The 22080-nt window shown below is 59.4% G+C and overlaps 10 protein-coding genes across 10 annotated transcripts; 5 read left to right on the plus strand and 5 right to left on the minus strand.

Moving 5' to 3' along the window:
- Positions 1-506: 506 nt before the first annotated feature.
- Positions 507-1151, minus strand: PLICBS_009726 (uncharacterized protein; the record flags this gene model as incomplete). The annotated part of the gene is made up of 2 exons (XM_018325345.2): positions 507-880; positions 956-1151. The coding sequence occupies 2 exons, from the start codon at positions 1149-1151 to the stop codon at positions 507-509; spliced, it is 570 nt and encodes a 189-aa protein (XP_018176739.2).
- Positions 1152-2302: 1151 nt separating this feature from the next.
- On the minus strand, positions 2303-2894 carry PLICBS_009727 (uncharacterized protein; the record flags this gene model as incomplete). The annotated part of the gene is made up of 4 exons (XM_065601709.1): positions 2303-2321; positions 2374-2454; positions 2507-2573; positions 2636-2894. 4 exons carry the CDS (start codon positions 2892-2894, stop codon positions 2303-2305), a joined length of 426 nt encoding a protein of 141 aa, XP_065457781.1.
- A 620-nt stretch (positions 2895-3514) lies between these two features.
- On the plus strand, positions 3515-5860 carry PLICBS_009728 (lanosterol synthase (Oxidosqualene--lanosterol cyclase); the record flags this gene model as incomplete). The annotated part of the gene is made up of 3 exons (XM_018325346.2): positions 3515-3745; positions 3802-5514; positions 5567-5860. 3 exons carry the CDS (start codon positions 3515-3517, stop codon positions 5858-5860), a joined length of 2238 nt encoding a protein of 745 aa, XP_018176740.2.
- Positions 5861-6319: 459 nt separating this feature from the next.
- PLICBS_009729 (uncharacterized protein) lies at positions 6320-7787 on the plus strand (the record flags this gene model as incomplete). The annotated part of the gene is made up of 2 exons (XM_018325347.2): positions 6320-7329; positions 7394-7787. 2 exons carry the CDS (start codon positions 6320-6322, stop codon positions 7785-7787), a joined length of 1404 nt encoding a protein of 467 aa, XP_018176741.2.
- Positions 7788-8086: 299 nt separating this feature from the next.
- PLICBS_009730 (uncharacterized protein) lies at positions 8087-9687 on the minus strand (the record flags this gene model as incomplete). The annotated part of the gene is made up of 2 exons (XM_065601710.1): positions 8087-8251; positions 8302-9687. 2 exons carry the CDS (start codon positions 9685-9687, stop codon positions 8087-8089), a joined length of 1551 nt encoding a protein of 516 aa, XP_065457782.1.
- Positions 9688-11554: 1867 nt separating this feature from the next.
- PLICBS_009731 (uncharacterized protein) lies at positions 11555-12658 on the plus strand (the record flags this gene model as incomplete). Its single annotated transcript, XM_018325349.2, has 1 exon — positions 11555-12658. One exon carries the CDS (start codon positions 11555-11557, stop codon positions 12656-12658), a length of 1104 nt encoding a protein of 367 aa, XP_018176743.2.
- A 674-nt stretch (positions 12659-13332) lies between these two features.
- On the plus strand, positions 13333-14130 carry PLICBS_009732 (uncharacterized protein; the record flags this gene model as incomplete). Its single annotated transcript, XM_018325350.2, has 1 exon — positions 13333-14130. The coding sequence occupies one exon, from the start codon at positions 13333-13335 to the stop codon at positions 14128-14130; it is 798 nt and encodes a 265-aa protein (XP_018176744.2).
- A 118-nt stretch (positions 14131-14248) lies between these two features.
- On the minus strand, positions 14249-15976 carry PLICBS_009733 (uncharacterized protein; the record flags this gene model as incomplete). The annotated part of the gene is made up of 1 exon (XM_018325351.2): positions 14249-15976. The coding sequence occupies one exon, from the start codon at positions 15974-15976 to the stop codon at positions 14249-14251; it is 1728 nt and encodes a 575-aa protein (XP_018176745.2).
- A 1638-nt stretch (positions 15977-17614) lies between these two features.
- On the plus strand, positions 17615-19283 carry PLICBS_009734 (uncharacterized protein; the record flags this gene model as incomplete). The annotated part of the gene is made up of 2 exons (XM_018325352.2): positions 17615-17703; positions 17768-19283. 2 exons carry the CDS (start codon positions 17615-17617, stop codon positions 19281-19283), a joined length of 1605 nt encoding a protein of 534 aa, XP_018176746.2.
- A 233-nt stretch (positions 19284-19516) lies between these two features.
- Positions 19517-21829, minus strand: PLICBS_009735 (uncharacterized protein; the record flags this gene model as incomplete). Its single annotated transcript, XM_018325353.2, has 6 exons — positions 19517-19671; positions 19741-20200; positions 20282-20736; positions 20817-21147; positions 21215-21246; positions 21319-21829. The coding sequence occupies 6 exons, from the start codon at positions 21827-21829 to the stop codon at positions 19517-19519; spliced, it is 1944 nt and encodes a 647-aa protein (XP_018176747.2).
- Positions 21830-22080: the final 251 nt, after the last annotated feature.

Consider the following 22080-nt stretch of genomic DNA (forward strand, 5'->3'; position numbering starts at 1 on the left):
TCTCCAGACCATGCCCGACTCCAATCGGAACGACAGGTCCCTGGACTCCGACCAGAGATGCGACGCAAGAGGTACGTTACCAGACCGTCAACCAGTCTGTATCAATTGTTACGCCAGGTCCCAGCCTTCTATCTGTCATCTCGGCGGTCTCCTGAATTGTTCTCCGAGTCGTCTGTCAGCGCGACGTCGCTGCCTCGCCTTCGCCGCGGCGGTTGCGTGTACAGACGCGTCGCTGCACCGCGCCGTGCTTTCTTTCTCTCCCGTCCTCGCTTCCTGTGTCGGTGAAATGGCCGATTTCCCCGGTTCCTGCAAGGCGGGCCGTTGACGCTTATCTCGGTACCGACTCCGGGAGACGGATGCTTCCCATCGCCGTGGCATCGCCTAGCGCCACTAATGTAACGTGCCCTCTCCCCAGAGCCATCATGCCCGTGACCTGGGTGAGTGAGGCTCCTTGGGCGCAAATGCGCCTTTGTGGGCGGCAATGAACGCTTCATGGTTCGTCGCGCTCATGCAGTCGATTCCGATGGCCCTGAACCGTCCTTATTGACTTCATCCCCGTCCGCCAGCTCAATAGACGCCGCCGCGTCATTCAAACCACTCTCTCCGTTGCTCTCCTCCAGCATCCCCGCAGCCGATAAAAAGTACTGGGCGATCTCGGGCTTGTCGTTGAAGTTGGCGAGGTCCAGAGGAACGTAGTTGCGCTCGTTTGCCAAAGCCGGCGAGGCGCCATGCTCCATAAGAAGCTTCACCGTCTCGAGGTGGCCTCCGAGTGCTGCCCAGTGAAGCCCCGTGTTGCCATGCTCGTTCGGCTCGTCCAGAAAAGCCTGCTTCTCCTCCTTTGGTCGGCCCTCGAACGCATCGACGAGCTGACGCACCATTTCTGGTCCTTTGTCAGCGACACTTCGCAAAGCCATGCTCCCGGCCTGTGTCATCGAGAAGGCCCAGTAAGACTCACCCAGATGGCCGTTGCCGGTCGCCATGTGCAACGTCGTCGACTTGGCCTCGTCCCGGGCCGCGACGAGGATCTCAGCGGGCGTGACCTTTTCCCGCTCCGCCAACGATATCAGCGTCTCCTTCATGTCCTCATTCTCACCCGCCCGGGCAAAGTAAATGAGATCATCGATCTCGTCTTCGGTGAGTTGAGGCGCCATGGCGATTGGATGTGTGCTGCTCTCAGTGGCATTGAGCGAGCCTCAAATTTTTAAGCCGGCCTCAATTGAGGGAGGGGACTGTGCAGAAAGCAACGCCGCACCTTTCGCACTGTACGGGAGTCTCGGTCTAGGGTAGCCTACCTATGGAGAGGCCAGGCCAAAAGGTATCGATCTTCTTTAGGTGAGGCAAGCCTACGGAGACAATAGCCTGGTCAAGTTGTTTTCCAGCCATTGCGTCAAGTCCCCCGAGTCCTCTAGTAACTGGATCTCCGCTTTAATTCCCATCATGAGCATAACCTGAAGCTCTCGTGTGAGACTGACCACTTCTGCGTCGGACCCACCTCGCTCTACGACCCTGCTTAACGTCCCCCTAACATGTTTTCGATCACGGGAGGAGAGAGTCTGGGCCGGATAACGACCACTCGTTGAAATGGCGGAATCGGAGTGCTGTGTGCTCGCTGAAGACGATTGAAAGTCAAAAGCAGAGACTTGATTGGTGAGTGCTGGCCGGGAGTCAGAAGCTTGCAAGTCAATGACATGGTCCGACTTGATTCCCAGCAAACGCAACCCAAGGCCGTCAGGCCGAGCACTGCTTGGGGCCGGACTTTCGGTGTCCGGCCAATAACACCGAAAGATGTTGAGTCCATCGGGGTCAAAATCGGCAAGTACCACGACCGGCACATCTGGACGCGTGGAGCAGAGCAAGTTCACAAACGTTCGAGTGATGAGATCGGGATACCCCTTGGCCTGCGCAGGATTAGCACGGCAGGCGCTTTGTCAATGATGAGAGCGGGCTCCACACACGGTGATCAGCAAGCCCGGTCCGCATAGACTTGTTTTCCAGAAGCTCGTCGACACAAGTGACCGGAACGTAGCCTGGGGACATCAGTATCCGTGCACCACGATTGCACGCCAGAACCAACATCTTTTTCGACCACCAAAACCCAGCGGATCGACGGGCACTCCACGGCCGAAATGCTCCTCACTAGCGGAATCGGCGTCCCCTAACTCGGTCAACATTCAGAGCTGTGTCTAGCTCAGGGCCGAGAACGCACAGTGTCCCCGAGCGAGGCATCAATATCCGTGCCATCGTGTAAATGGATCACCAATAGGCCACAACAAAGGCCCTTTGCCGTGGCGACCTGGCCGTGTTAGCGCAGAGAAGTGAAGCTGCCATGTTAGCAAGAGTCGCACAATGTTCAAGTCATGCCGCTGCACCGACAGGGTTGCGGCAAGGTCATCCACAAGGTCGTCCACGACTCGCTGCTTTTCGAACAACTCTTGGTGCTGGTAGTAGATTTGGCTGGTTCGAGTCAGCCAATGTGCTACCTCCGCCTGGCTGTTGAATGCCGTACCGTTTAGTGAGGATCCTACCAGAAACAAGGGCGTCATGGGAGAGTTGGATCATCAGAAGCAACCGAGCTGAAAGATTAGACGACTTGCATATTGCCATTGCCATTCGAAGCTCACAATCGGCCGCGTACCAAACTTCTGGCCCTCGGACAGACTCCTGCCCGGGAAGCGCAGTTCCTGCATGCGGCGGCTGCGTCGACTTCCATGGGTCATGAGCTCCAGCCGAAGCTCGTGACCGCTGGACAAAGCATCGGCGACAGACTCCAAGATGCCTTCCATGCGGGCTATGAGAACCCCGCTTGTGGCTGAGCTGGGTGACGCGGATGCACCCTCTCTGTGGGACCGGGTATTGTATGCGGGAGCGGCAGCGACTTCAGAGGATGGAGGCATTGCGACTACGGCTTGCGGCAGACAGCTCGGGGTTCGGTGCCCGAACGATACCAGGCCGGTGTGAGAACATGGTCAATCGAGGATTAGCAGGACCTTGCTCCCCGTCCAGTGTCGTCTTGATGCCTCAGGTCGTGGCGCAGCCGCTCACCCGCGGGGAAGTTGAGCAGGCAAGTACTGTGAGGCGCTCCTGCCCGTCCGACGTCAACATCGTTCTACGGATAGTTCCGTACGGCGGTCGTTTGTGAGTGGTGCATGGCGCTGGAGCAAGTCTGGAAATGCCCGAGTTCCTCCAGCTGCAGGTGGGTGCAGGCCCCACCGGCTCTCCGGGCACCCTTCAGCTGGACAAGGCGGCTGCGGCACAGCACGCCAGGCGCAATGGGGTGACATGCACAGGGGGCTGCGCAACCCCTAATTGGAGCCCTTGGGGACCGGAGCTGGCAAACCGTCCGACCTGCCGCTGTCAACGACGATCAGGCACGCGCCCCTTGCTGCGACTGCAAACCCGCACGTACGTACTTGTACGGAACGCACCCGCGCCGCATTCAACACACCTTCTAGCAATCACCTTCATTGACGACGTGTACCTACATCCCGAGTAGCTACGCAACCGCCAGCCGACAATGGCCACCGCGACGGGTCGCGACACGCGCGCTGCGAGGTCGCGAAAGCGAGCCAACGACGAGGAGCTGGGGTTCCCCAAGAAGCCCAGAATCGAGTCGAAAACGGACCCCGCCAGATGGAGGTTGAAGGACGACGACAGCAGGCATACTTGGCACTATCTACCGGACGCCAAAGCTGCCAAGGAGTGGCCGCAGAGCTACGCGGAAAAATGGTACCTCAATCTGCCTCTGGTACGGCTCCCGTCTCCCACAACCAAGCCATGGCGCTGACTTGGATCCCGTAACAGGGCCTTCCGGATCTCCCCAAAGCAAAGACCCCACTAGAAGCGACCAAGAATGGCCTCACCTTCTTTGAGAAGCTCCAATTGCCCTCGGGGCATTGGGGCTGCGAGGACGGCGGACCCTTGTTCTTGCTCCCAGGCATCGTCATCACCTGGTACGCGACGAAGACACCGATTTCATCGGCATGGGCGACAGAGATCAAGAACTATATCTTTGCGAGGGCAAACCCCGAGGACGGCGGCTGGGGCCTGCATATCGAAGGCGAGAGCACGGTCTTTGGAACAACCCTCAACTATACGGTTCTTCGGCTCGTCGGCGTCGACCCCGAAGACCCGGTGATGGTCAAGGCCCGAGGCACGCTGCACAAACTGGGAGGAGCAGTCAACTCTCCGCACTGGGCCAAGTTCTGGCTCGCCGTCCTGGGCGTTGTGGACTGGGATATCGTCAATCCGGTGCCGCCAGAGATTTGGCTGTTGCCGGACTGGGTCCCGATCGCACCCTGGCGCTGGTGGATTCACATCCGCCAGGTATTCTTGCCCATGGGTTACCTCTACTCCAAGAAGTGGAGCTGTGAAGAGACGGAAATCATCCGCGGCCTCAAGGAAGAGCTCTTCGTCCAGCCGCACGCCGAGATCAACTGGACAGCGCACCGAAACAGCATCGCAGCCGTCGACAACTATCATCCCAAGTCGTGGCTCTTGAACACGGCCAACTGGTTCCTGGTGAACCTCTGGAACCCGTATCTGCGGCCAAACTTTATCAAGGACAGGGCTGAAGCGTGGGTGAGCGAGCTGGTCGACATGGAAGACGCGAACACCGATTATGCCTGTTTGGCCCCCGTCAACGCGCCCATGAACACGCTTGTCTGCTATGTCCGCGACGGCCCTGACGCATTCAGCGTCAAGAGGCACATTGAACGTCTGCAAGAGTTCCTGTGGGTCAAGGATGAGGGCATACTGTGCAATGGTACCAATGGCATGCAATGCTGGGACACTGCTTTCTTGATCCAGGCTGTATTTGAAGCCGGGCTGCAGGAGGACAAGAACTGGAAACCCATGTTGGAGCGCTCGCTCAATTATCTTGAACGCCAGCAGATCCGAGAAAACTGCAAGGACCAGGAGAAATGCTACCGACAGCCACGCAAAGGCGGGTGGGCATTCAGCAACCGCGACCAGGGATACGGAGTCAGCGACTGCATCTCGGAGGCTCTCAAGGCCATCATCCTACTGCAGAACGTTGGTGGGCTTACCAAGGTTCTCAGCGACCAGCGCATCTTTGACGCCGTCGATACGCTTTTGCTCTATCAGAATGACAATGGCGCCTGTTCGTCTTACGAGGCGCGTAGAGGCGGCGAGTACATGGAAATGCTGAACGCGGCAGAGGTCTTTGGGCGCATCATGATCGAGTACGACTATCCGGAATGCACAACGGCGTGTGTGACGGCGCTGTCGCTCTTCAACAAGCACTGGCCCGACTACCGACCCGACGAGATCAAGCTGTTCATCAAGCGAGCTACCAACTGGATCAAATCCAACCAGCGGTTGGACGGCAGCTGGTACGGCAGCTGGGGTATCTGCTTCACGTATGCCACCATGTTTGCACTGGAGAGCATGGCCAGCATTGGCGAGACGTACTCGAACAGCAAGATTTCCAAGGCCGGATGCGAGTTTCTGCTCTCCAAGCAACGCGAGGACGGCGGTTGGTCGGAAAGCTACAAGGTAAGTCTTTTTCCACGTGTTGCAGCCGCAAGCAGGAGCTAACGCCTTACAGGCTTGTGAAATCATGAAGTATGTCGAGCATCCCTACGGCTCGCTCGTGGTGCAGACGGCCTGGGCGCTGATCGGCCTCATGGAAGCCGACTATCCCAACGTGGAGCCGCTGAAGAAGGGCATCGAGCTCATCATGCGCCGGCAGCAGCCAAACGGCGAGTGGCTCCAAGAGGCCATCGAGGGCGTGTTCAACAAGTCGTGCATGATTTCGTACCCCAACTACAAGTTCACCTTTACGCTGAAGGCGCTGGGAATGTTTGCCAGAAAATATCCTGATGTCAAGGTGGACGTTTAGATACACTCAGTCGGGTGAGCGGGTTTGCACGCAGGACGATGGCGGCAAAGACGCAATTTAGCTTCCAACTAATGATTAATGTTAATATGGCCGTGCCGTGGCGCGGCGGCGAAATGCTTGGGTGCCTACTCACGGTCGTGAAGCAATGTAGTTGTAGTGATTTACGTAGAGAGCGGGAGCTCGTGGTATCATTGACGGTGGCACCGGGCAGGTCCCTGAGGCTCCACATTGGTGGGCAGCCTGTTAAGGTAAACCCACTGTGCTGGCAATGCCGGGGCGGCCAACCTCCACTTCCACACCTCAGATACCGCCAGGGCTCACCACTGCATCTTTGGCCTTCCTTTGCCTTCCTTTGCCTTCATCACCACGAATCCAGCACACCATTATTCGTGGATCGTGTGAACGCATACATTGCCTTGATCTTGACCTCTTGCGTCGCCGTCAAATTTCCCAAACGCAATGTCCTACATCACCCTCGCCAACGAGGGCCTCGCTACCGTCGAGGCCAAGCAGTGGGACGACGCCGTCACCAAGCTCTCCAAGGCGCTGCAGGCCTCTCCCAGCGCGGCTCCCAACCCGGCATGGCTCGTCGGCCGCTCCAAGGCCCTCATAGGGCTCAACCGCTTCAACGAGGCCCTCGACGACGCCAACCTCGCCTGGCACGCGGCCTACGAGCGCAACAAGCGTCCTCTTTTGGTGGAGGCACACTACCGCCGAGCCATCGCCTACTACCGCCTCGGCCAGCTCGCCAACGCGGACTGCTGCTGCGTCTACGCCATGCGTCTCGTCAAGGGGTCCCCTGCTAAAGAGAAGGAGGATCCGAAGCTCGCGCTCGTGGACGACCAGGGCCGCTGGAAGCCGACGCTCGAGGACGCCATGAATGAGGCCAAGACGGATGACTTCAACGTCGGGGACAAGGCTAGTGGCATGTCCCTCGCTACTGGAGCCGTGACGGCGCGATCTCAGACGTCGGAGTGGCGGCTTGCGAGCACCCTGCGCATGCAGATTCTGCGCACCATGGGCAACCTGCCCGAGGACGACCCTGCGAGGAAGGTGACGATTGGCCTGGTGCCGGAGCAGAAGAAGCTTGCCGCTCTGGCTACTGAGGCGGATGAGCTGGCAGCCGCCCAGCCCGCACCCAAACCCGTCGTTCCCAGCGACACGCCCCCACGGTTGCAAGATTTCCAAAACGCTAAAACCATTTACGTGTCGATATTCTCCAAGGGCAACAACAAGGAGAAACTCCAGGTGGAGTTTACGCCGTTTGCAGTCCGCCTGAACCCGGTCGTGTACCCTAACGGAGAGGCAAAGGACTTTATCCTGGAGCTTTGGGGTGAAATCGATGCCGCGGCGTCCAAGTACACCGTGACGGCGAACAAGGTGGAGCTCACGCTGGCGAAGAGGTGGCCAGGCACATGGGCGAAACTCCAGGACGAGGCGGGCATGGGGGCAGGAGCCGCTCCTCAGATGTCAGTATAACCTGCAAGGCCGGCCGAGCGTTGATGTATCCGCCTAGCTAACACAGCCTCGCAGCTCTGAGACTCAGACGCCCAGCAGCGACGCTAAGAAGGAGGCCGCAGCACCGACTGCCCCGGCTTCCCAGCCCACAGCAGAGCCCAAGACAGCGTCCGCCACGACGACGGCGGCGACGACGACAGCAGGCCCGGCGTACCCCACGTCTTCCCGCTCCGGACCGAAGAACTGGGACAAGATCGGCGAGGAAGAGGGCGGCGACGACGATGCGGGCGATGTCAACGGCTTTTTCAAGAATCTTTACAAGAACGCCACGCCCGAGCAGCAGCGCGCCATGATGAAGAGCTTCACGGAGAGCAGTGGCACGTCGCTCAGCACGGACTGGAACGACGTCAAGTCACGCACGGTGGAGACGGTGCCGCCTGAGGGCGTCGAGGCCAAGAAGTGGTCGTGATTTTGGGGGGAAGCAATGCAGGTGGATTTTGGTGGGGGGAGCTTGGGGGGCATGAAAGCAACCAAGGTCGTGCTTTGCTGGTGGTGGGCTCGCATGATAGGGATGATGGAAGATGAGGACGATATCCGCCACTTTGGTAGCCAGTCTAATGTGACGTCCAGTCTAATGTGGCCTTGAAGGCGTTTAAAATTGAGCAATCATGAGTTGCATGCCATGCCATCGCAAATGCCAGCTATGCCGATGATGCAGCGCTCTCTATCCAACTCTACCCCTTCTCCACGATCATGGCGTTGTTCTCTCTATTCCGCAACGCTGGGGTCCAGCCTCCTGACCTTGTCCAGCACCTCCTGGTGCCACGCCGTCTGCCGCAGCTCCTGCTGCGCCCCCTCAGGCGTCCACTCCTCCGGGCCGCGATACGCCTCAGCCTGCCCCGCGGGGATATACGACGCCCTGCTGAGGAAGTCCTCGGCGGCGATGTACGCGCCCCGCGCCAGCGCGAGCCGCCGGAGCCGACGTCAAACGCCGTGCGCCCATGCATGGTGCGCAAGTTGTCGAACAGCACGCACTCGCCCGCCTCCATCTTGCGGCTGTGCACAGCACTCTCATCGTTGATGAGCCCCTCGAAGATGCGCGCCGGCTCGATCCACGGGCGTAGGTCCTTGGCCGCGCTCAGGTACTTGCCCTGGAACGGCGGGCTCCAGTGCACGCCCGCGAAGCCGCCCCCCTCGGTGTGGTCGATGACGTACCGCGACGCGAAGTAGTGGTAGCCGTTCTTGTCGTACTGGTAGGGGATGTGGTGGTCCGCGAGGGGCGCCATGCGCGTGCTCGCGTTGACAAACGGCCAGAGCAGGCGGCCGACGCGCTCGCCGTCGCTGAAGAGGCTCTCGCCCCCCGCGCACGAGTTGTCCATGCAGTGCAGCACCTGGATCATGGGCGGCGGGTCCAGGTACATGAGGTCCTGGTGCAGGCCGAGGTATCCGCTCGTGTAGGCGACGTTCTCGGCGTTGGGCTTGGCGCGCACGTCAAAGGTGCGGCCGTAGAAGGTCTCGCGGATGTTGGCGATGCGCGTCGTGATGCGCACGACGGCGTCCTCGTCGCGCGGCACGTTCTTGAGGTACACGATGCCCAGGCGGCAGATGTCGATGACGGCGTCCCAGAAGGCCTCGCCGCCCTTCATGTACTCGTCGTAGTCGATGGTGCGCACGTGGCGGTCCAGCGTCGCCGCGTCCCAGTACTGCACGCCCGTGCGGCGCAGGACGGAGCGCTTGCGCGGCAGCGGCAGGTCCTTGGCGGAGCGGCGCTTGAGGGCCATCTCGACCGACGCCCAGGGCAGGACCATTTCGTGCCCGCCATCGCGCGTGTAGCGCTCCATGTCGTTCTCAAAGGTGATGGCCAGGCCGGCGTCCACGGCGCGCACGTCGGCGATGCCAATGTCGACGGGGATCTCGATCGAGGCAAACGACTTTTGGCCCGACGCCGGGTCGCGGCACTTGGGGCACGCGCAGCTGTCGCGCAGGGTGGCGGGCTTGAGGGCGCGGCGGCCGCGCTCGGGGCTGTCCTGGACGAAGAGAAAGTCGCGCGTCCAGGCGACGGTGATGGGCCCGCCGGGCGAGCTCTTGAGGTCGTAGACGAGCCGCGACGCGCCCTCGGGGATCTCGTACTTGGGCCAGTAGCGCTCCGCCGACGTGGTCGTCGAGCGCTCCAGCACCCGCCCGGGGCGAGGGTTGTTGTTGTTTGCCTTGGCCGCGGAGCCGCCTCCGCGCTGCGTGTGGAGGGCGGCCCGTTGGCAGAGGAGAGGGGAGGAGGAGGCTGTCGCAGCCGCGTGGGAGGGAGCGGCTTTGGCGGAAACGGCTCGGGCGAGGAGCCGCGGCGCGGCGGCGATTCGGGACGGCGAGATCATGTTTGGGAGTCGACGGGGTGGAAGGGCGCGGCGAGTTTAGAAGCTTCTCATGCCCCGTGCACCAGAAAGAGAAAAGGGAGAGAGACGGGGAGAGGATATCGGAACGGTGGTGCGTGGCTATATCATATCATGGCGACGGACGTGGACAGCGCGCGTGTGGTGGTGCTGGTGCTGGTGGGCGACGTCGGGAAATGCTGGCGGGCGTCGTGGGCCGACTTTTTCGGCTGGCAAGCTGTCGGGACCTCGGCCGGTGCCGCCGCTGCCCCGCGTTGGCCGCCGTCCCTCGCGCTTCCGCCTGCCCGGGATGCGACGCGACGAGCTTGTGACGAGCCATCCATCCATCCAGCTACTGTCTAATCCATGCAACTCGTGCAGCAACATCAGCAGACATACATTTGCGCTCGGGTTTGTCCGGTTTCCGAAACGCCATTAAGTGCCTCATGGAATTGCAGCCGATTCGTTTGGAAACACCACGTAGTAGCTCACCACCAAATGTTGGATCTTTGGCATTGGCAAGAGCAGAGAAGCTACCCCGCCTATACCAACCAGGTCGGCTAGCGGGGTGGGTGCTCAAGTCTACCTAGAGGAGGTGCTCTGCTCTTCAACACCAATCTTCGTCTTGGAATAGTCCCCACGAATGACAGTGACCCTCCCTCCCACAAATGCTCGCGTCCAGCCCAGGGCCGTGTCGTTGTATTACCCATCAATCACATTTCCCTCGCCTGCGGCGGCTGCGGCGGCTTTTCACGCTGTCTCTGGCACCCTGCGTTTGACCCCGCAGGCGGCCCAGGGCTCAATCTGAGAAACTCCATCCTTGATGCACATCATGCTCAATCGGCGGCAATCGGCGGTCAGGCTCGCGCGCGCATGTAAGCAGTCTGACTGTGTTCTCGAGCACAACGTGCCCTGTAGTCAAGTCTTCGATGTTTCTCGAGCAATGCCGGAGGCAGCTCCGGTATCCAATGCGCGGTGACTCGGCCGGCCAAGCACGATGACGGCAAAAAGGATACCAGGCCATCACGAGACCATGGCGATCCTCACGCATCACACAGTGCCGGGAGCTCTGGTTCCTTCCTGAAAAGGCGCCCGTGTTCTGCTGCATCCGACTCTTGGGGCGCGATGGCCTGACATTGAGGCGAGTGTTTGGTAAAGGTTCATCGTCGCAGCAAGATTGTCAAATGGCAAAATGCCATGCTGGCCGCGGGCACAGGTTCACTTGGCGTGCGAGGTAGACCGATCGCAGGCATCTTGCGGCCAAATTTTTGCCGCATCAGGCGTGAAATGGAGATCTGGCCATGGGAGCCCTTTGGTTGTAGGAAGCATTCCAAGGTGTTGAAGCGCGGGCCTCTGCTATAGGACCCCCGGATCTTGTGATGGGAACGTCCTTTTTGGCGCCACCCATCAACGGCCGCTCATCGACACGGATTGGCGACTATTTGACTTGCGAAGGAACAATCCATAAGTGAGAGACCATCGGCGAAAAGTCCCACAATGGATATCTGCCCGACGATGGACACGTGGTGTGTCTTCCTAAATGCGTTTTGGAAGGATTGTGACAATGAGTGTTCTCGTGGAGAGCACGGCATGCATGTCACCTCCATTATTGCTCCCTTGGCATCTTGGTCGGATCCTTCAACCCCATACAGTATGCATGAGCTTTATGCGCCGAGACGGACTGTCAACATGACTTCTATGCCTAGACGGAAGCATGAGCACCGACCACGGGCCTTCCTCCCAGCGCATCGAAGCGAGGTGGTCGAAGTGACCACTTCTAGCTGGACTATATAAAGACGACGATGCGCTCTCTGCCTCACTGGAAACGCCAGCCAAGCAGTCAGTTTCGAAACCCGACCACAGTGATCCCATCATGAAGTGCGTATTCGTTGCCGTCATGAAGGCCGCCATCACAGTCGCCTGCCTTTCCGGGCTTGCCTCCGCAGGACCTCTTCTTGAGCCCCCCACCATATACAACGGGACCATGGAATGCCAGTACTCGTGGAAGTACGGGCGCCCAAGCAGGGACGAGAAGTGCGTCGGGACCCTGGTGTGGTGCTTCACGGGCGGAGCGCGCCAGCGCGGGAAGCAGAGCCCGGAGGAGGCAGAGTTCGCCTGCGCCGTCAAACGCGGGTTCGACAGGAGCCGCATCAAGCTGCCGCTCGACAGCCTGATCAACGGGACGGCGAGAGACGAGGTCGACAATAAGCTCCGGGTCCTGAGCAGGCAGATCGATCGTACCAGGTTGATCTCGCGTCTGTCCTACGTCAACGACCTGCATCCCATCCCGGACGATCCGGATCCCACGGTCCCTGCACTCGTTCGGGGGTTGTCTGTTGCAAGCATGGCCGGCTTCAAGGAAACGCGACTGGTCGTCTCCATCAGAGACCTCGCCTGGCAAGCGTTTGCGCCGCCCTTTGCAGAGAGCGCGTGGCACGCAGTCATGCATGCCTACCTGGGAAGCGTCGGCTTCGTACAGGAGGTGCTGCGGTCGCCGTGTTTCAACCCCAGCGAGGCCATGGACATTTTCGCCATCAGCCACCCTGAGCCGCGAAACGAGACGGCCCTGGACGAAATGAGTAGCTCGCTGGAGACCATCGCGACCATTGAGCTTCGGGCCCGCTTGATCCTGCGCCTGCAAAGGTACTCTGGCAAGTTCCTGGACTCGACCAACCCAGATCGCGACATGGAGGACGCGACGCCCGAGATGACGGTCATGATCCGGCACCTCGTGGCGACTCTCAACGCCACGGCAAAGCGGCGCATACGCCGGATCCAACTCGAGCTGAAGCTCGCAAAGGCATCTGCCCGGCTGGCTTTCGGGAGCGATTTCCCCGAGGCGGAACGTCTGGTGCTCGCCCTCCACCAAAAATTCCATCACGACCTGCGCCAGCAGTTGATGCCCCTGTTTGCGTCGGACGTAGACCTGAACTTTTCGGAGTTCTACAAATCTCCGAACTATACGTTGCCACAGTAAACGACCCGCCGTCTGCCGCCTGCCACTAAACGAGCAGTGAGGTTCAACGAGTCGGTTTGCTTTAGTATGCAGACCTCCACGGCCCATTTCCATCGTTGCGCCGCGCTCGGTGTTTCGTATGTAACCCTGCGCGCAAGACGGGCGATGGATGGTAACGCTTATGCTATACCACAACTATCTTTGTAGTTTATAGAGACGATGCTCCCATTTCTGTAATAGACGCGATATAAAAGGCGATATAAGAGCCGGCAAGACCACGCCATCTGGGTCTGCACGCTGTTGCACCTCACTCTAAAAAGACAGTTCTACCCTGACTGCGTTTAACGTCCAGATACACCCTTCTCGTGCCCAGTCCCACGTGATACCGAGCCTGAAAGATGGGGGCAGGCTGTGTATCCGCCGTCCGGATAGGACACACAGCAATGATGTATGTACTTACCATTACCGCAGACTGTATAGCGTCGTATTTGCAACCAGATATAAGTAGGCGAGTGGCTACATCTATATCGCACGTTGACAACTCGCTACTCTGCCCGGTGCCAATGCGCCGCGCCGTCCTCACTGGACATGGAACCGTATAAGAACGCGAATGGCCATGCACCCTGAGACGCAGCCAGTCAGCACACTATTAATAGTCTTTTCCCAAGATACCAATTATGTATCGCATCGCCACCATGAAGGCCATCGTTATACTCGTCACAATCGCAAGTCTAGCGCTCGCAGCCCCCTCACAAGACGACAGCCCAAGCCCTCCCCCCCAGCCCTTCCTCGAGCCCTCCACCGAACCATGCGTCTTCTCCATCGCCAACAAGACCGAAACCCCCGTGCAGGCACGCATCCGCGAAGACTGCATCGGAAGCCTAGCATGGTGCTTCTGGCGCTGGTACGAGATCGAAGCCGGCTCGCCCATCACCAGCGCCGACGAATGCCTGCGCTCGCGCGGCCGCGACCCGTCCGCCATCACGATCCCGCACATCGTCAACGCCACAGCCTACGCCCGGTTGTGGCGCCACCTCGAGATCGCGGTCAAGGCGTACGGACGCTACTCCGTGGTGATGCTCTTCATGGAGCTCTCGTTTGGCGACGGCGCCGATCAGCCGGATTGGCCCGGCACCGTGCAGATACAGAGCTTGGAGGCTACCAACGAGAGGCGGCGGGTCCTCGCAGAGCACAGCTTCAAGAGGGTCAAGTACTATGCCGGCTGGGCGTTTGATGCTGCGTTTGTCCCGCAGGCGACGGAGCGGCTTGAGAGGTCCTGGCGGAGAATCACGTACAGATGGGGTCGGGTACTGCAAAGGGGCCTGGAACTTGACGAGGAGATGCATGACTTCCGTGACTGGATCAGTTTGAAGACGCTGAGGCGATGGGCTCCGTCCGACATGCAAGAATCAGCCGGCCATGATGTCTGGATCCCAGGCCCATTTCGAAAGGGTCGGGGCTTTCGGAAAGATTGGATGAACGGCATAGCTTGACGCCATCGTAATCAAGAATAGTTTGAAGAAAACGCCTCGGCCTGACAAGTCGCCAGCGTATTCCTTGTTGTTACATTGTCATATGCCTGGGCTACCTCGGTACAACCCTTCGCGACCATCACCTGTTTCGGTTGCTGGACCAGCGTTTGACCATGACCTCCCTGACCTTGTACAGACTGAGTGCCTCCGCGATTCCCTTGTCCAGAGCTTCCTCAAACTTTGGAGGGGGAGGAACGTCGACGTACACTAGGACCAGGCTTTTTGTGACGTGCGATAGTACTCGCACGATGCTGTGCATCCATGCCCACGTCCGGTGGGGTGCCTTCTTCCCTGATTCCTTCCACCACGGATCCGAGTATGACGGCACCACCATCAAGCCGAACTCGGCGTGATCAAACACAGGCCCGCGCGTGTACAACAGCCAGTCAACGCCAAATTTGATGCCCGCACGTGGCACCCATCCCAAGGATCGAAAATGGTGATATACAGCGTAGTGCACGAGAAACCCATCGTCAGGCTCGAGCTCGGGTTCTTCGGGCCCGATCCGAGGTGGAAAGTATGAGTGCTGCCGGAAGAGCGTGAACAGCTCCTTAGTAGACATGGGCTGGCCAGAAGCTCCGTCAAGGACGCTTAGCGCCCCGAGTCCAAATGTCAAGAAGAACGCCTCTTCAGGCGTCAGCTGGAGATGCTCTTTGTTCACGATCGGCTGCGTGTTGCCCTTGGAAATTGCGCCCACATCCACCAGAGGTATGGTAGGGATATCTCGCGTCTTAAGCTTGCCGTCACCGTTTGCCAGTGGGTTGTCGCCCTTCCCAGCCGACGAGTGATTCGGACTTGGCGGATCAAACAACTGGAAGGTTGTTGATTCCACCTTTGGAGAAAATCGGACGCTCTTCTGACGCTTCAGCGATTTGGATTCGACGCTGTCACCGCAAGAGTCTGACGAGGTGGTCGACTTGGACGGTGTGCGCGGCGTGTCGGCATCGTCTGATCGTGCACTCTCCAGTGTACCACCGGCGACCTTATCGGTCATGTCTGCATCATCCTCCTGTCTCGGATGCGGTGCATCACCACCGTCGACGCGTCCAATGTCGGGTGCCGCGCCAAGGCAGCCTACAGGTCCACTGGTGGCGTGTGCGTCTGGTGTTCCATGGGTCGTTGAAGGATCCTCGCGGGTCCGTTGGGAGCATTGCGTGGCCATCAGGTCCGCTGCTGAGTTTGGAAGCAGGAGAAGCTCCATTGGCCCGACGGGTGCCACCGCGACGGGTCGGGGCGGGAGCAGGTTGGCCAAGGCTGCCTGGTTGCGGACCGCGGCCAGACGTGCCTCTTCCAGCTTGGTACTCCGAATGGCTTCTTGCTCCAGTCTTGCTCGCTCCCACTTGGCCTGAGCACGTTCTTGTCGGCGCTGGACCGTCAAGAGTTCGCTGACATGAGCCTCTTGGAGACCCCTCCGAACCTCTTCTCGCTTGAGCCAGTTGGGTTCGCTGCGACTGAGGCTGCCCTTGCCGTAGAAGCCTTGCTCCCACAAGGCCCTCATCGACTTTTCATCGGTGACGTGGACGGATGTGGTGACGTCGGACCAGGTGCCCTGGTGGACAACTGCGGGTTCCGCAGGTGGCGGCGAAAAGGTCTGGCTCAACCATGCCGAGAGGACGTGGAAAAGTGACAGTGGGTTGTTCGGGTAGAACGCGGGAAGGGGAAACGTCCGTATCGGAGCTGGCAGGGCGTAAATCTGGTGGATGGACGGCCCCCGCTTCTGGGATGACGGCGCGGTGGTGCCCGGGGTGGCTGGGGCTGCGTCGGCTGGGCCGGCGGGTTTGGAGGAAGAAGCGTCTATTTCAGCCATTTCATTGGGGTATCATTTTGACCTGGAGCGACGACTGTAAGCATCATTCCATCGAGGGTGCAGCTTGCATGAAAGGTTGAGGAAACAAGACAAGCAAGAAGTGACGAATGGGGAGCTGCATCAGATACCGTTGTAGTCTATAATCAAAGGGCAATCACCGAGGCCAAGTGAATGGATCCTCTATGCACAGTGGGTAGGTTGTCATCATTGTAGCAGCGTGGGACGATACCGGAACAGAAGGCAGCAATTGTAGGCCAAATTGGCGCATCTGTCGCGGTGGTCGTCATGGGGCGACTTCGCCGAGGGAGACGCGGGCAGGAAATTTCGAGGCAACGCCGCTGACTTACTTGTCTAGGGCATGGACCAGCCAGCTTGAGCCCGGGGACAGACGCGTCTTGGAAGGGTCATCCGAGAGGGAACAGAACCAGGCTCCTCTTCGATCGAGTCTGTCCAAAAAAGGGCCGCGGCGGCCGCGATGGATAGAGCTGCGAGGATGCGGCGCGCAAGAGCACCTTTGGCTGTGGGATGTGGGAGAGCAAGAGTTTGGACGGAAGCTCCAGATCACGGGAATTTTTTTTCACAGTACGAACAGGGTACGTAACACAGAGAGCTTTCCCCCCCACCCGTGGGTGTGGGCCGGGGGGGAATTGGATTTGGTGCCTGGGTCGCAAGGCGCCAACATGACTGTGCCCGCAGCACGGCCCGCACGTCCACCTCAGGCTCCAAAATGCCCCGACGCTCCAGCGGCCCCGGCACGAGCCCTGCCCACCTCAGTGCCCACCCCAGCGCCGTGTCACTCACTCCCTTCCGGCTCCTGTCGCCTGCCATACTTGGCTCCTCCCGCCGATTCCAGTGCACTGGCATGCCACAGTGGCTGACGGGATGCAAGGCCCCGCGGGCGGATTCCATTCATCCTGGCAAGCCTCCAACGGAGTGTTTGCTTCCGCAGGCTCACACAAGCCGCAGCCTGAAGGCACGGCACACTCACGCTCATCACACCTGCCGGGACGGTACTGCACCGGCCGACGCGCGAACCGTGGACGTGGACGGGGACGTGGACGTGGACGTGGAACCCTGCCTGGGCTTTGCACCACCAGCTCCAGCGGCAGCACTGACGTCTGCTGACATGATGACCTCCACTGACCCTGAACCGAGCCCAGAAAAAATTCAAGCTTTCCGTCCTGCAGTTCGTCTGTTGACGCGCCCGCCAAGCACTCCTCTCAACCGTTGTCGCGACGGCTCCTCGCCTCCACATCTCGCCCACAGCCCACACTGCCCGTCGTCATTTTTCGCGGCTTCCATCGCGTGTGCGACGCACTGCTCGCGGGACGGGCTCCCGACTCTCCCGGCCCGTGGGCCGCCACGCCGTCCTGACCTTCTCCAGCCATTGGGGCACCGCCGGCCCGTCACACCACGCCATCGTCTGGCCCCTCATCAACGAGAACACCGAGCGTCTGACCGGGTCAGCCGGCGGCGGGGCCGCGAGGCTTTCATTTTCGCGATTTATATCTCATCCTTCACGCCCTCACGCCCCTCTCGCCCGCCCGCTGTGCTGTTGTCTCATGCATACCTGACCTTTGCGCGAGGGCACGTTCGACGTCCTGCCCACTGAGCAGGCGAGCGCACCGGTTTGTGGCCATGTCAGACGTAGTCAACGTCGTCGCCACGATTTGTCTGGTGTGGGTGGGCATTGTCTTCCTGGTCCAGATTATCGGTCTCACAGCCTGGTGAGTGCAACTCGGACGAAGCGTCCCCGGCTGTAGCGTTGCTAACAGATGATGCTTCATACAGCTTTCGATATGTCTCCCGTCGGCCACCCCCCTCCGTCTCCTCAAAGTTTGGGCATGATGCTCCCCTCGTGACCATCATCCGTCCAGTCAAGGGCCTCGAGCCTAACCTCTACGACTGCATCGCCTCGACCTTCCGACAAGATTATCCCCGCGACCGCATCTCTGTTCGCCTCTGCGTCGACGATGAGTCCGACCCTTCCTACCCAGTCCTCCAGAAGGTGCTCGGCGACTTCCCTGGCTTCGACGCCCAGATCCTCGTCGAGGCCCAAGACCCCGCCCTCCATGGGCCGAATGCGCACCTCAAGCTCGGTCCGAACCCCAAGGTTCGCAACATGAGCCGAGCGTACCGAGAAGCCAAGGGCGACATCATATGGGTCATGGACTGCAATGTCTGGGCGGCCAGTGGGGCGCTCGGCCGCATGGTAGACAAGTTGATGGGCTTCGGAGCCGAGAAGGCACGGACGACACCATACAAGTTCGTCCACCAAATGCCCCTTGTCGTCGACACCATCGACTATACCGAGCCGACGTCCGCCTCTCGCCAGGCGCTGTTGTCATCTACCTCCGAGAGACCCTCCAGCCCAGAGTTGATGGCCGGAGCGGCAGACGACCTGCTCACCCGCATCTCTCGTAACGGGGGTGGAAGACTAGACGAGATGTTCATGGCCACGACCCACGTCAAGTTCTATGGGGCCATCAACGCCGTTGGCATTGCGCCCTGCATCGTAGGGAAGAGCAACATGTTTCGCAAGTCGCATCTCGACCAAGTGACCACTGAGTCGCAAAATCCCATCCTCAAGAAGGGTGAGAACAAACTCACGGGCGTCGACCACTTCTCATACAACATATGCGAAGACCATTTGATAGGCGACCTGCTTTGGCGATCCGACATCCCCGGACACTGGAACCACGGCCTCGTGTGGGGCGACCTGGCGCTTCAGCCCCAAGCAGGCATGTCGGTCATGGCATACATTGGGCGTCGCGTGCGCTGGCTACGTGCACGTAAGTTTACCGTTCTTGCAGCGACACTGGTTGAGCCCGGTGTCGAGTCCCTGCTTTGCTGCGCCTACCTGGCTTTTGCTCTCACCACGCTACCTTGGGTTCATGAGAAGACTGGTATCCCCCACACCTGGGGTGCTATGGCGTCGACATGGGTCGTGGCCGTTCTCACCTGGATGTGCGTCGACTGGTTCACGTTTCGTCTCATCCACTCCGGGCAGACTGTCGATGTTGACCAGGACACGCCGCACTGGGCGCGAGGAACTTCCCACCATGCGGGGATGCCGAGGCGTTCCTTCGGCGAATGGATCTTGGCTTGGATTGGGAGGGAGTTCTTGGCGTTACCGATCTGGACATGGGCTGTGCTTCTTGGCACCACAGTGAACTGGCGGGGAAAGACGTTTCACGTCCGGCTCGACACGTCTGTTGTTGATTTGACCAACAAGCAACCGACACGGGGGTCGCGGACTCCCGAATTAGAAAGAGGCAGGCGGTCGAGCAAAGACCGACTAGACTAGGCGGTTGCAAGCAGCGCCGCGGCGATCGTGATATTGGGTATATATATATATATCTCGCCCTCAGATGGCACACCTTTACAACTTTGACGTATTCAACCGACAATCGGCCCCGACATGCACGTAAGCCTCGCAGAGAAGTGTCTGCGATTGTGTGAGTCGACCGGCCTAGACTCCCGGAGTTGCCTTACCTAACATGAGCCGAGCGCCGACGGCTGCGGCAACCTAACTCGATCCTAACTGTTCTTGTCCACATGCGGCCAGTAGTCTATCATGGGTATCGAGGGCAGTGAAGGAAACGACGCAGTGTCAACATCCGTCATCATCAAAGGCAGGTCCTCAAAGAAGGAAGCGAAACTAGAAGCCGACACCTGACTTCTGCCAAAGGAATCTGGGACATGTTGACCTCGGTTAGCTCGACCCGAATCTTTACAACATGAGTGACGCATTGAGTTCTCACCTCCGCCTCCTCGAGGCTCCGTTCGGGTATCCATCCGCGCACCAGGCTCCTCCGGCTTCTCCAGCACGACCCTCAGCGCCGTAACCACCCTGCTTGCCTCCCTCGACAAGTCATTCGTGCGGCTCCAAATCGCCAGGCTCTTCTCCAGCAGGCCGCGCACCTCCCACAGGTCCTGGGCGGACAGGCGCTCCTTGCGATGCTGCAGCAGGAAGCACGCGATGCTCGCGGCGAGGAAGTAGCCGTTGTTCATGAAGCACGAGTCGACCATGCCCGTGGGGCGCAGCGCTTCCAGGACGTTGGACTCTTCCGCCATGAGGTGCTGCAGCCGCATGATCTCGAGCGTCGCCTCCATGACGATGCTCCAGCAGTGGGTGCTCTGGGCCGTGTCCTTGGCGGTGCCGAGGAACTTCCAGTTGATGAGGATGCGGGCCCTTTGGTAGTGCATGTAAAAGTTTATACGCTGTTGTGGAAAGACGCAGTGGTTAGTACACTGCGAGGAACGTCACTCGTGCGAAAGGGAATGAATGGTGACAGCACTGACCTGAAATACGACGGGCGGGGGGTCCAGCAGAGATTCGGACAAGGGGCGGAACTTGCAAGGGTCGGGCATGGTCGCTTGCATCACATCGAGCCTTGTGTTCGCCGCGACCAGGTCCTCGTACGACAGCGGCAAGGGATTGCAGACCATGTCGGACACGACGCCCATGTTGCTGGCGAGGTGGAGCTTGGCGAGGATTACGGTGCTCGAGGTGAGTTCATCAATGGGCCTCGCCGGTGGCAGCTCGGTTGAACTGGCGTCAAAGTCTCGGTCCTGGAGGTTCCGAGGTGGCATCGTGTCGCTGAGTGAGTGCTTGATGTTGCCTGGGAGGCCCATCTGGGTTGAGAAGCCTATGTCGAGCGAGTATATCATGGCCCACATGCGTCGTCTCATCTCGCCCTGGTACGGGGAGAGGGACTTGAAGTGCTGCGGATCTCGATGGTAGCCCATGCGGATAGCTGCCCGGTCTCTCGTTAGAAATCTTGATTCGGGATGATAGGGACTACAAAACCCTGGCCGAGTCAAACATGAAACGCACCTATTTGGACAATGTTGCCCATCAAGAGCCACACCCCAATGTTGGAGTCCCTGTTCAGATAGTTCTCGATCAAGCAATAGTGGACCAGGGTTTCCATAATGTCAGGACCACCCTTGGCGAACTGGCCTCGGACGAGGCACTGCACCACCTTTTCTCGATAGTCCAGGATCTGGTACGTGGCTGGCGGTGACCAGGCGGAGGAGGAATTGCTCTGTGCTCGCGAGCGCAAGCTCTCCTGACACTGAACCTGGCTCGTGAGGCAGAAGATGCTGTACAAGAGGCCGAGCCATGTGACGGAGGTAGCGCTGGGATTCTCCCAGAAGGCATTGTACTTGATGAGTGCGGTTTGTGGTTAGTCGTCTTCTATGGAGCGGCGTGTGGGAGAGGGGGAGCCTCACCCTCTTCAAGAACTCAGTGGGATGTATCACAGCTGTCAAACGTTAGAGCTTCGTCGAGGATGTATGACTGCGCGCTCTGCACCCCGGAAAGCACAGGCACTTACATCGGTACTCCTGAGCTCGGAAGTAGAATGCGACCAAGCCATCGGCTTCTCTCCTCGGCGGCATCGAGGCGAAGAGCTCCTGGTCGGTAGGGTGCTTGCACCCCTCGAAGAGCAGGACATTCTGCTCCAGCGAGGGCAGCCCGTCATCAAACGTCGTCTCGGGTTGGATCGCGCCGGCCGAATCATCCCGCGCCTTCGCCTCCGTCACGCCGCTCAGGACAGAGGTCCAGTGCGTCGAGTCTTTAAAGCCGGTCCCGGACTTGGTCAGTTTCAAGTCGGAAGGTTCGGGCGACGGAACGGAATATGAAGCTGCGTGTGAGCTGCTGGGCGTCGCCAACCCGCCTAACCCCCCGCTGACAGATACGCCGCTATCCTCGGCGGGGTGCTCCGTCGCTGGGGACAGAGCGCGCAGTTCCTTGGAAGGAGAGGACGGCGTCGGCGAGTCTGCGTAGGTGCATGTCGGCTCGCGGTGGTGTTTCTGGTCAACGTCGCATAAAGTAGTGAGCTTCATGATCCTTTCAAATGTTGTTGCTCGTCTTCCTCAGCAGGATGGGGCAAGAGAGTCGACACGCAACGCAACAGCAGGACGCGCCACTCACAATGCAATGAGAACACGGCTTCTGGCGGTCACACTTTCGCCTATAGTGCTCGCTTCGTCAGCTCCGTCTATTATCATTGTGCATTTGAAATCAAAAGAGGCACACATATTTCTTCTACGGAGCAGCCGGATGAAACACAAAACACAAGCAATGAAACCATACG

This window comes from Purpureocillium lilacinum (genome assembly GCF_023168085.1).
Source record: "Purpureocillium lilacinum CBS 284.36 DNA, scaffold_7, whole genome shotgun sequence".
In the NCBI taxonomy this organism is placed as follows: Eukaryota; Fungi; Ascomycota; class Sordariomycetes; order Hypocreales; family Ophiocordycipitaceae; genus Purpureocillium; species Purpureocillium lilacinum.